Below are 12,763 nucleotides of genomic sequence, written 5' to 3'. Positions count from 1 at the left end.
GAAGGTTGAATTCAAGGCAGATGCAGATGATGGCAAATGGACCAGTAATGGACCACTTCACATAGTTACATTTGTACACTCTGTGAGTTAAATTATCACTGAGGATTTTACAGTGTAAAAAGAGATCTCTGACTGTCATCATGGAGCCGAAACCAGAATTGTGATTAGAGATGCTCTATTAGACCTACACTAAATATGACCCATTGTCTGACATAACTTATAGCAGTGGTTCTCAAAGTGGATTCCAGGAACTCCCAGGGTTCCTAGGGGGTTCTAAGTGGATCATTAAAGTCTGTAACTCTGACAGTGTACAAATGGATCCAAATGGACCCGTTATAGTTTCATTTGTATACTGTCAGAGTTAAGGGAAAACCTTGACATTTTAAAGTTTGAGAACCATTGACTTATAGCACCACAACGTTATATTATTATGAACATAACGTACCTCTTGATAGGTCGGATCCTCGGGTCGAAAGTCACTGCTCGTCTGTTCAAACTTGATGTTGAAATGGGGCAGTCTGTGGAGTAGGTTCACCCACCATGGTGGGGAGTAGATGGCCACCGTTGCCATCTGGGCCAAGGTGGTCTCAGTAAACAAGCGACGTGTGAGGAGGCTGGGTATAGAAGACAGACAGCTGAATCCACCTCATAAAGTCTCTATCCAGGATGATGGGGGGGGGGGGTTAAAGAAAGATTCCCCGAACCGCTTCGCTCATAATAAGTTACATCCGTGCTCTGCAGCAGCAGAACACCCCGAACAGCCAGGCGTCTGCCAATCAATATCACTTCCTCATTCAAGTGTAAAACAATGTTAGACCTTGTTCTTCTTCACACATGTCAACAACAAACCGACAAACCAACCACGCACAGAGGGCAGGATGTCACAGCTTTATATACCTCGACAACAAACGTCACCTTGGCTAGCTAAACCTGCTAATTTTAAGCTTAGCAAATCAGGAGGAAAGCTAGTTTGCTAAAGCGGTCAACTTGGTCCCCAGAGTCCAGAGACAAACAAGTCCGACGAAACAGCGCAAACTGACCTTTGTTTGTTTGGGAACAGAAACTAGCGAGTGTCCATTTGATCATATATAGATGATCATGAAGCAGAAACAGGAGCAGTCGGTCCTCCTCTTCACTGTTGGGGTTTCTTCTTGTTGTCAGCTAGCATCCAAGCTACGTTACGTTAGCATGTTACTGCTGCTGGTTAGATCAATCCAAGTGTCTTTTGTTCCACTTTGGACATCTCTTCGTCCTCCGTGTGAGTGACACCGAATGAAACCCAGGGTTTTATTTATGACGACGTTGGTTTATTATTCCTGAAATCAGCTCAACGAGAAGAAGTTCCTCCGCTCTACCGACAACAAGCCATCAACACAAGCTCCTCTCTCTGCCACACAAACACATCATAAATATCCTTTAGATGGAGATTGGGAGCCTGAACTCGTTTGTACGCCGTAGTACGACGGTGTCGCTCGCAGTGTTGCCAGATTTAGTGCGAGAAATAAGCAGCCAGGTCTGAAAGTAGCCGACCTAAGCTCACAATGCGACTCGTTGTGAGCTTGTTGATCTGCTATTTTCAAAAATATTTTTGGGAATTTTGGAATATTTTTGAAACATTTTTAACAACACAAATCTGGTATGAGGTCCCTGGCACAACATATTCTTAGATGGTGGGCCCACGCGCGGACAAATATTAATCTGGGGGGTCCTTGATTGATTGAATACTTTATTAGCAGTTTGCAAAAAAAAAGCACAGGAAAGTCTTTCTTTACTTGCCATGAACATGTTTGAGAACCACTTGTTTAAACAACATTAGGAAACTAGAAAAAAAAAAATAGAACAAAAAAAACGCAACCCACGACTATCAATATTTACAAGCAACTTTACAGGTCAAACCCAAAGTCGCTTATAATAAGCAGACATGGCAACGAGGCTAAAATAATAGATTTACTCGCGCGCCATCTAGAGGCCTTTCGACGCTACTGCACTGATTACTGTCAAACCTAAGTAGCTTTTAGATCCCATGGTGCGGAGGGACGGTCACACTGTGATTGGCTGCGTTGTTGTCGTCGTCAAGCAACTTCGATACTCCGTGCTGGCGTGCTCTGCTCTTTTCTATTCTACACGTCCATCTAGACAGAACTTTAAGGTTAACTTTGGTTTAATGCAACTTAGTTTTAGGTAACAGCATAATATATTCTGAATTTACACCCCACATTTTAAAAGAATCACATGTTGTCTTGACAACCAATTAGCCAATCACAGAATGGTGTTAATTTCCTGACCATGGGTTCTAGCCTCTATACCAGGAACAGCACTTCTTCAACAGGGACATCTATCTAAAACCAGTGGTGTAAAGTAACTAATTACATTTACTCAATTACTGTACCTTTTTAAGGTTTTTTTTTTTACTTTACTGGAGTATTTCCATTTTTTGTACTTCTGTACTTACTTCTATTAAACTACATCTCAGAGGCAAATATTATACTTTTACTCCACTACAATTATTTGAAAACCTTAGTTACTAGTTACTTTTTAGATTTGGATAATTATTACAAAACATAACCACTTCAGTCCACATTTCGCCCATTTGAAAATAGCCGATCTACAATTGAGCTGCATTGTGAGCTTGTAGATCTGCTATTTTCAAAAATATTTGTATACATTTGAAAACTTGTGAAATGGGACATTCTGCATAATGAGTACTTTCTACTTTTGGTACTTTAAGTACATTTTGATACCAATACTTTTATAATTTTACTCAAGTACATTTTAATGCCGGACTTTTACTTGTAAAAGAGTACTTCTACATTGCAGACTTACTTTTATAAGTAAAACATTTCAGTAGCCTACTTTTCCCACTACTGTCTAAAACAGCTGGCTTTATTGAAAATATAGCAGATAAACTCACAGCGCGTCGCACACAACAAGCTCATCCGCGGCGCGCTGTGAGCTTTGAGATCTGCTATTTTCGACCGAGCAACACTGTCATACGAACGAAGCATAATTCAGGTTTATAGTTTTAAATAAATAATAATAATAACAATAGAAATGAAATGCACGGTGAATGACCGGGCATTACAGTTGTAACAGTGGGTGCGGTTTAGTAAAATTCAACACACTGTGCTACTGACTGTTGTGTTCTTGGACTTTGTCCAAAGGTTCGCTACAACTTTAAGAACTAAATTCCCCCGTTTGTGTTTTTTTTTTTTCTCCTCGTTTCTTCAGGAAATCACATGGAGGTGCCCTGGTGCTCACATGACGGTCAGAGCTATGGCAGGAGAGATCACTGAAGGTAATGTAGTGTTTCACCTCGAACCGACAGCACTTGACTTTACTGAACTGAACTGAACTTTAACTTTAATAGCATCTTTTGTCAGTCCTCTTAAAGCGGTCGTTTGTTTTTACTAGAATAATGTTTACTAGCTGTTTGGGAGCTGGGATGCCCGCAGATGTGGTGATGTAACGAACGACAGCCGTGACAACTTTTTTTTGGGTACATAAATAAACGTTGTGAATCGATCGGTTGGTCCACTCCACGGTCTAGGTCTCCTCAGTACCTTTTACGATTGGTTCGTGGGTCCCTCAAAAGTCAAAACGCCAATAATCTATGCAGTCAAACGTGTATCGAGTCACCTGTTGTGATTTTCTATACGACTATAATCTCATAAACGCCTATTAGTATTGGACCATATGTGGCATTATTGAACAGATTTCTATTGTACATCGTGTTATTATGGGACAAGTCCTTGAAATGTTGGTGCAGGACTTAAAAGATCACAGTTGAGGTTCCTTCATTATGTAATCAGTAATGTAAGGCTCAGGCTACTGTGATAAATATCTGGATGATCTCAGTTGAGGTTCTGTCTTTATTAATTTACTGTGATATCATGATCACAGTTGAGGTTCAATCTTTAATTGTTGTTCTGTGATTAAGTATCAGGATCACAGTTGAGGCTCTACAATATTATCTTTATTTGATGTTGAGAGGTTCTACAATATCTCTATTTGATGTATGGTGATTAAGTATCAGGATCACAGTTGAGGAGGTTCTTCTATCTTCATTTAATTTACTGTGATTAAGGGCATGCATGCATTGATGTGAGGCTAGTGGTGGCACCCATTTGCATCTGGTGAATAATTTGATTTGATTTGGTGAATCATTTGATTTAGTCAATGGATATATAGCTGTGGACAGCCTATATTTCAGATATATTCATGTACTCAGTTGTGTCACAGTTGGTGTCTAATAGGTGTTGTTGTTCCTCTCTTAGGATCAGTTCCCTCATACTACAGGGAAGTATACGAGGCCATCCGTTGTAGGGCAGAGGAGAGGGTTCAGGTTGAGGTTTTCCATCGGTTGCTGGACAGGACAGACCTCCACAAGGCTGTTCTAAGCCAGGTGAGGAGAGTAGATCTGCAAAGTAAAAATCCATTTAACTCCGAGACAAATATAACCCTTACTGGTGCATGTACACTCTGAGAGTGCACACTTGTTCAATCTCAGAATGACAAAGTGATCAATTATATTATGATATTAGGCTTTTGGTCATCAGGCAGATGCTTTGAGCCGCTACTGCTACATGTGCTTAAAGGACCAGGTCACCCATTTTCAACATATCTTCATATAATTGGTCCTCCTTACTAATGCTTTAAATTATAAAATGGCACAATTTCTGTCTACCTGGTCCGTGCCTCAGAGGAGGGCTGTGGACAGTTCAGGTTTTGGCCATGGTACCATATTGTAGTGAGCATTAGTGAGGACCGGTTATATGAAAATGGGTGAAGTGGGCAATGGGTGAAGTGGGCAAAGGTGTAAGTCGTTTTTATATGAGGCAGTATGGATAAAATGCATTTATGCTGGCTGCTGCTGATATAGCTGATAAAGCTTGTCAGTGCAAGCTTTGTGAACCCATGTGACCTGAAATGACATGGGTTTTGAAAATGTGTCAACCATTATTTTCTCTCTTTTGGCTTTTCCTTTAAAACATCTTGAATTTCTACTATGTTGTTTGCATACTGTACTTGTATGTACTGTATCATGCTATATCATTCTGTGATATAGGCTAACAACACTGTACAGTGGCTTTATCAAATTGGCCAGGATTCAATTTATAACGTTGTCTATGGAAATACCTCAGAAAACGTCTAATTCAGCTGTGGCTCGTGGTCAAGTTGGATTCCCACTTTGTGTTTGTCGAATTTTGTAGCATATCATTGCTGTTGTGTCCAGCCTTTTTTCTGCTGCGGAATGCAAGCCACAGTTGAATTTAGCCCTTGGATTTAAAAAAAATGTGACCTTTATGGCATATTATGTTTTTGTTTTCCAGATTGCTGAGCATGTTGATTTCAGTGATGGATTCCTAAGCAAGTTGTCCCTCTATAAAGCACTAGCTTTGATTGCTCTTGCTCAGCAAGGAAAGCAGCCAAGTCCCAAACTGTTAGAAAACTGCATACAAGGTAGGTGGGTATGTGTTAATGATAGTACTGCAGTAAATGTATTGCTTAATGAGTAGCCTTGAATTCTTCAGAGTGTCTAAGGGCAACTTTAGCTCCCTGTAAAGTTTACTAGTGTAGGCCTCTGTCTTCACAGGACTCAATAGGCTCAGAAATGTCTCATTTACAGTTTATTGTGACATACCTATAACCTCATAGTTGTAATGATTTGGGGAATTAGTGGGTCTGTGATGTTAAAAGACCTGAAAAAGCTCTGTCCTATGTGATCAGACTAGACTCCTGCTGCCCGACAAATTTTAAAGCACATATTAAAATGTATTGTTTTTCACTGGATTTAGACTTTTATCTTGCTCTTTATAGTTTTGTATACAGTATATGGTTGACTTCTTAAAATGTAATTTTATTTTGATTCAATTTGATGCATTAATTCTGGATGTATATCTGTTCTCGATATTACGTTTTCTATTTAATTTCAGCGGTGTAAAACACTTTGTTGCCCTGGCTTTGTAAATATAACGTTTATAACGCCTATAACGTTTTTATTATTCCTATTAATGGAGGATACAATTATATGATCTACGTGTGGACCCGGGGAGGAGGATGTAGTATAGTTTACATGAATCAAGTGATCTTATCTGAAAAAAAGAAAAAAGAAAAAAAGAAAAGTGGGAAAAAAAGGGGAAAACATCATAAAGTCATGGACTTATCTCCACTGTGGTTCTTTCTGTAAAATAATAATAATAATACAAATTAAATAATTTATATATATACACACACACACACACACACACACACACACACACACACACACACACACACACACACGCATGAATATACCAAGATGGCATGAAGCGGTCGAATGTCATAATTTCAGTATTTATAATGTATTTTCAACGATGAATCAAAAGCAGACCACTTATCATAAAGGAGAATTTAAGGATAGACAATAACAAAACAGAAATGGCTCTTTTGTGAAAATAGTTTCTTCACTCAGCATAGTCTGTTTCTTGCACAAGTGTTGTTATTCTTTTACCAGAACTGTAGTGGGAAAGATGAGAGGGAAGGGTTTCATGGTTTTCATAGAGGTTGCCATTATACTGGCCTGAGTTAGCTCCGTTTCAAACATACTATGATTATTTAAGGCCCTCTATGTTATTTCAGGTGTTGCCAATATGGCAGCTGACTGCATACTATGAAACTGGTGTGTCACGTCTGCAAGTTTACCATTTGACACAGAACGTTACATTCTGTGCATGATTTCTCTGGAATGTGGGAGAAGTGGTAAATTGCTGATCACATGAATACTAGCCACAACATGAAGTGGGCACCACTGGTTTGTACTGGCTATAGTGACTGGATTCAGAGAAGTGATTTCAACACAACCATTACATTGTTAGAGTTTAAGAAATGACTTCATTTGCTTGTAGAAGTTTAGGTCATAAAATCAAACTTCTCAAACTGCTGCTAATATTATCAGCAGCAGAGCCCGACTGATCTATCGGTCTGGCCGATCATTATTCAAATTCTTTGATGAAATCCGTATGGGAGAAATCAGGACACAGTGATCTTCAACCAGTTTCAACTATTTGGGACATTTACTTTTAGTAGAACTCTTTCAAAAATGTTCTTTTTTTTTCTTTCAAAAATAGTAGACCAGATATTTTGGCCAAAAGATCTGCAGCTGGTCGGGCTCTAATTAGCAGTTGGTTTTTGTATTTGATAGAGTTGCCAAAGCCCCAGCTGGGGGAGCCGAAAGACTTGTGCACATTGAGGATGCAGCCAGCTCAGGAGGATCCACTGACGGTGTCCCAGACACTAGACAAACTGCTGGCCAGGGACACAGTCAAGGTGGAGCTCATCCCTGAGAAGAAAGGCCTGTTTCTCAAACACGTGGAGTACCAGATCACTAGCCAGGCAAGGGATTTAATAACGTGAACATTACAAATATGGTCACCTACAATAGCCATGGCCTGTTTCATTGGTGTCATTGTGGAATGGTCCATGATTTTTTTTATGTGCCCACATTATAAAATATGTATGCATTGAAAACACAACTTTAACAAAAATCTTTAATAACATGTTTTATTTTATTTATTTTTTTTGTAGTATTTCAAGATCTCTGTTTACAGACGGTACAGTGATTTTGATGTCTTCCATGAGCTTTTGATTCAGAGATTTGCCTACAGAATGGTGCCTGCTCTGCCACCTAAAAGAATGTTGAAAGGAGGTACTTTACTCTTAAATGATTTTATATGCTCCTTCGTTTCCGTGATCACCCCTTTTTTTTAACATTCATAGCTACTGTATCCCTGTATCATTTCCTGTTGCCTTGGAGAAAAAAAAGAAAAGTGCTTGACTTGCTGAGCAGGTTTTTGGCCGATAAACAACATTACAATACTTTATAGCGGCCACTTGTGCCAAGTCTAGAAGTTAGCCTACTGTCTGAAAGGATTGCAAAAGCCAATGATGAAAAAAAATAATTCATAAATATCATTCCTGTCCAATCAATTGGTGATATCTCTAGTCTAGATTGATGAGGATGTGAAACTGGAAAGGATTGTTAAAGCAATGGAAAGTAATGCAACATTGTGAACATGTCTGTATTTCTGTGTATGTACTGTATTACAAACTTCCTACACCAAGTCGCCTACCATTTTCCTACTTTTGGTAGTCAGAATCTTATTAATTAAGTGCTGCAATATAGTGTGCTTTGTTATGCCACATCCTTTCCCACTGCATCATCAACATGTTTCAAGTTTAGCTTTTAAATCTGTCCACAGTCTTAACCTCTGTCTCGGAGCGAGATTTCATAGAGGGGAGGCGACGTGCTCTTTGCAGGTTCCTTAACTTGGTAGCAAGGCACCCATTCTTCTTTGAAGATGAGCTGGTCAAGACTTTCCTTACTTTCAATGGCTCGGTAAGGTGGCCTTTGTTTTCTTACACTGCTTACACTACCTGCTTTGTCTTAAAACTTGTTTTTTGTGTGATAATTCTCTCTGCCCACTCACCACTTTCTCCAAACAGGATGTTCAGCCTAAACTACGCGATGCTTACAAGAAAATGGGTGATGAATTCATGACCAACAGGATAGCGACCCTAGCAAAGGTTTGCCGCATTAGTTTCACAGGAAAAGGCAATGCATTGTTTCCAACAAAATGTGATTGCGGTTTCACAGTTTCACTTCATGTATTTTGTAGGAGTATCTCCCGGCTGACATTCAAGCTCAGTTCTCGGCAAGCAGAGAGTTGATTAGAAATATCCACAACAGCTTCCACAAGCTGCGAGACAGGTCTGAGAGAATGGCAGAGCGCTCAAAGGAGAATGCAACTGATCTACTCATGTTTGGCAGAGAGCTCAGGTATTTTACTGTTTGCATGTAATATTTTTCTACAGTAGAATTACCCTTACCAACCCAGTAATTCCTAGGTTTCTCACTTCTGCATTCCTTCACACATTCTAAATAAAGGAGTGGTATATGCTAGCCTGGTAAACCACCCTGGTCGCGGAAATCACATGGCTAGGTATATGCTATCAAAATATGTAAAATATTCCTATATAAATAATTGTCTTTTTCTGTGATAGGCTAGAGATCAAGACGTGCCCTGTAAGCGAATGCTTGTTTTAGGCCAGGCCAGGCCCAGGCCCAAAAGAGTTGATAACCACTGGTGTAGGTGTACCTAATGTTCAGGGGAAAGAACAGTACTTTGAAATTATTTATATCAACTAGTATATTTGAACACACAAGGAATTTGACCTGGTGAGGTTGGTGCATTTGAATAAAAAGAGATAGAGTTACAGCCAGAATCAAAATGTTACAATATTTAGATGTGAACTTTTTAAATTATATAAAAAATATTTAGATAAGAGATACAATTACTTACAGATAAACTAAATAAATATTAGTAACTGTGAACCAGGAAAGACCTAAGAACTTATCTGAGTTTTGAAATATTTTTAAATACTTTCTCAGTCTAAACATACCTGAGGCCAGGCCAGACTAGCTATGAATAGACAAACATTATGAGTACTTTATGATACCCTTACAGGTCCATTTGGTTTCTTTCGTACCCGCTCTGATTAATTTAATTAATTTATTGATTATTGTACTGCACAGAGGTTCTTGTGGTATTTTCTTAGGAGCTCACAGCAGTTCTACAGCAGTGGTTAACAAACTTCTTCAGAAATTAAGTTTTGCAACAGCAAAAAAGCTGAATTGATTGCCAGACAGTTTTTCCAGTGCTGTCAGGACAAACTACATGCATATACAAATGCATGTAAATCATCTGATATGCATTAGGCCACGGACCTAATTTATAAAATGTTATATCTCTGGGATGTGGGACCCCAATCTAAACGTCTAAACTAAAACCCTGTGTTGATTTAACTCTTTAGTGTACAAATGGAATCAAATGGACCCGTATACTCTTAAGAGTTACAGACCCATGTAATAAGGGTCCATTTGGTTCCTAACTATCAAATAATTTAGCTGGGTACCCCCTGGAACCCCCTCAAGAACCTCTAGGGATCCCCAGACTCTGTAAGGTAGTGTCACAGACTGTTACTCTAATAATCCATGATGTTGCAGCACGTTGGGTTCAGATGCCTCGTCCATCCCTTCCCTGTCCTCTGCACCGTGCTCCTGGGGTACACTGCGTCAGTCTTTGAAAGGCCTGTCTGTGGAGTTCGCTTTGCTATCTGACAAAGCTGCCCAACAGGTACAAAGCACGATCCGTTTACGCCTGTCACCTACTCTACTGTACCAAGGCCCCCTTTCTGGAACTGTTGTTGAGAATGAAAGTGGTTTTTTCCTAATATCCTTCCTCACAGGGTAGAAGGGAAGAAGATGATGTTGTGGAAAAACTGAATATTTTCCTGGATCTTCTTCAGTCATACAGAGTGAGTGGCTGTTACTTTGTTGATGTTTTTATACTTCATACAGATGTGGCAAAAGAAAACACAAGGAATCCACAAAGAAAACACAAGGAATTTAATTATATCTCCCATCATAGGCTAGCTCAGTGGTCTTGTGCTTCCTTCCTGTATGGTATAATGCCAAACGATAAGTGCCATTCATTCATCAGTTCACAGAACTGAAGTGGCTCTTGCAAGCAGGGCAAATAATTTGAAGACTGGTACTTTCTGTGACCTCCGTGTAGTTCAAAACCAAGGGCCCAGCTTCCTGCTTTGAAATTGAGTCGATATAGGAAGAGAGTTTAAGTGACAGTTGACAGTTGTTCAAGTGACCATATGAATGGGGCCTGTAGTTTCGCTGTTTTACCCCTGCTGGTGTCAGAAAGAATTTAATGCAAGCGGATGGGTTTTTGACGAACTTTAGACTTGATTTTCTTACCTTAATAAACATTGACATAAATACTATATGCTTCCAGTCGCTAGTTTAAAGTCTCCTTTCAATCATCATGATTTGCGTTTTGGTAAATTATGGTCCCATTTATTTTAAAATTGACGATAAAGTAGGTTATGCTCTAGGAGGGGCGGGATGATTTGATTGACAAGCTACACAACCAATGGCATTCATTCCCCGCCCCCGCTCTTGATTGACAAGCTACCCAACCAATAATGGTCTGGTTGCATTGCGCAGGATATGACACGATATTGAAAGATGGCGGATTTGAAATTCCTGAACTATCGGCTTAATTTACGGTCTGTAGAAACCAATGGCGTAGCTTAGTCCATTCTTTTTTACAGTCAAAACACATTGTATTTCATAATCAAAAAAAAAGTTTTCTGTAAAAATGGCACTGTGTAATTTCACCCTCAAATTTATTAGCAACCATTTCTGAGTTTGAGCATTTTCCCATGGCTACAGTATGACTGTGAAGCGTTTGGTGTTTTCCTAGGATCTGTGTGAGCGGCACGAGAAGGGGGTGCTTCATGAACACCAGAGAGCTCTGCAGAAGTACAGTGTGATGAAGAGGCAGATGATGAGCGCTACGGTGCAGCCCAAGGAACAGGTGTCTGTGGAACAGCTGGAGTCTCGCATCGTCCAGGTTGGTGTTTCATCATAATTTAGCTCGATTTTATCCAAAGGAATTAAATTAAAAAGTAAACACAAATTGTTAAATTGGTCTAAATTCATCTAAAATCCCAGAGAACTACATAAATAGTGTTGCAATGTGCTAAATCAAAACGATGTTGGTATTATAAAGTTAGATGCACTTTCTTCCCTTGTGGCTTCGCTGTCTATGATGATGACTGTGATGATGCTGTAAAGGCTAATTATATTTAGGAGTGTGACCATGTTGTATGACAAATTTTTTTTACAATGTTTTCAGTTGAAAGTCTTTGTCATATGACATGGTCATTCATGTATATAAATTAGGCAAAAGGCTGTGTTCATGAAAAATCGAATCTGTTTTATTTCCCCTTCTTTTATAGCAAGAGAACGCAATTCAGACCATGGAATTAAGAAACTACTTTTCTCTCTTCTGCCTTCACCAAGAGACACAGCTTATCTTCACGTACCTCCCTATCACATCTCATATTCTGGGGGCTTTTGTCAACTCTCAGGTCCAAGGACACAGAGAGGTGAGACTATTTGACCATGAATATAATTTTTTACAGCATACAGTATTTAAAGCTTCATGATAGAAAGCAGATAATGAACGCATCAAAATATTCCCAAATTTTTACCGACTTATTTTAAAACATACACGTAAATCTAAAGCTGACCTTTCTGTTGTGATCTGACTGAGCTTTCTTATGTCACTTGTGGTAGTACCTGATCTTTGTTCTTTGTCCAGATGGGTGAAGTGTGGAATGATCTTCAGCCAAAACTTGGGTGTCTCTTTGGTGGTAATAATGGCATGCAACCTCCCTACTGAAGCTCTCCCTACTGAAGCGCAAGTGAATATCGGATGCAAGAGAGAACCCCCCCCCCCCCCCCACCTTGTGACAGTGATGATGACACATACAGTACTGACAAGTATTTTGCTCTCTGAGCTACAGGAAAATGTGGAATGCAGAAAATACATTCACAAAATTGCCTTTAGTATGACAGGATTATTGTGAATGTAGATGATCTGCCACTAATGGTGCTCGTAGTTTGTTTTATATCACTGGGTTTGATCAAGAACCACACTAAATGGAAGGGATATTGCATAAAGGCTATTCAGTTGTGCTCAACAATCTGTTGGATCTAATTTTTGAGATGAAGCCAATGAGTTGCAAAATTTAACCACAGAACATTCAATACTCAGACATAGAAAGAAAATGAGTGTCTGCAGAAGTGAAGGAGAATAGCGTATTTGTGGGCTAAACTGATATCATGTTCATATAACTGAAATAC

The 12,763-nt window shown here is 39.3% G+C and overlaps 2 protein-coding genes across 3 annotated transcripts in view; one reads left to right on the top strand and one right to left on the bottom strand.

Annotated features, from left to right (window-relative positions):
• Window positions 1–1,425, bottom strand: part of ttyh3a (tweety family member 3a) — a 32,254-nt gene extending 30,829 nt beyond the window's left edge. The window contains exon 1 of the mRNA XM_080447730.1: window positions 446–1,425. Within this exon, the coding sequence (XP_080303856.1) occupies window positions 446–571 (126 nt within the window). The 5' untranslated portion in view covers window positions 572–1,425. The remainder of the gene's footprint in view (window positions 1–445) is intronic.
• A 1,545-nt stretch (window positions 1,426–2,970) lies between these two features.
• On the top strand, window positions 2,971–12,762 carry snx8a (sorting nexin 8a). Of its 2 annotated transcripts, XM_080446050.1 has the most exons (14): window positions 2,971–3,012; window positions 3,229–3,295; window positions 4,275–4,402; window positions 5,331–5,460; window positions 7,181–7,371; window positions 7,564–7,684; window positions 8,238–8,374; window positions 8,482–8,562; window positions 8,655–8,815; window positions 10,043–10,172; window positions 10,285–10,353; window positions 11,316–11,465; window positions 11,854–12,003; window positions 12,219–12,762. In XM_080446050.1, exons 2-14 carry the CDS (start codon window positions 3,259–3,261, stop codon window positions 12,297–12,299), a joined length of 1,566 nt encoding a protein of 521 aa, XP_080302176.1. In that variant the 5' UTR covers window positions 2,971–3,012; window positions 3,229–3,258; the 3' UTR covers window positions 12,300–12,762. The 2 variants fall into 2 exon arrangements, with proteins under 2 accessions (XP_080302176.1, XP_080302177.1); XM_080446051.1 differs by lacking the exons at window positions 2,971–3,012; window positions 4,275–4,402.
• Window position 12,763: the final 1 nt, after the last annotated feature.

The sequence above is a fragment of the Gymnoscopelus braueri genome, assembly GCF_963280865.1.
Source record: "Gymnoscopelus braueri genome assembly, chromosome: 13".
NCBI classification, from domain to species: Eukaryota; Metazoa; Chordata; class Actinopteri; order Myctophiformes; family Myctophidae; genus Gymnoscopelus; species Gymnoscopelus braueri.
This window is presented reverse-complemented; position numbering and strand designations above follow the sequence as displayed.

Bases quoted from the DNA above. Each gene is read 5' to 3' on its own strand.
- snx8a (XM_080446050.1), top strand. From the start codon at position 3,259: ATGACGGTCAGAGCTATGGCAGGAGAGATCACTGAAG. The intron at 7,685-8,237 runs GTACTTTACTCT...ATCTGTCCACAG, and splicing joins TAAAAGAATGTTGAAAGGAG to TCTTAACCTCTGTCTCGGAG. The intron at 10,173-10,284 runs GTACAAAGCACG...CCTTCCTCACAG, and splicing joins CTGACAAAGCTGCCCAACAG to GGTAGAAGGGAAGAAGATGA.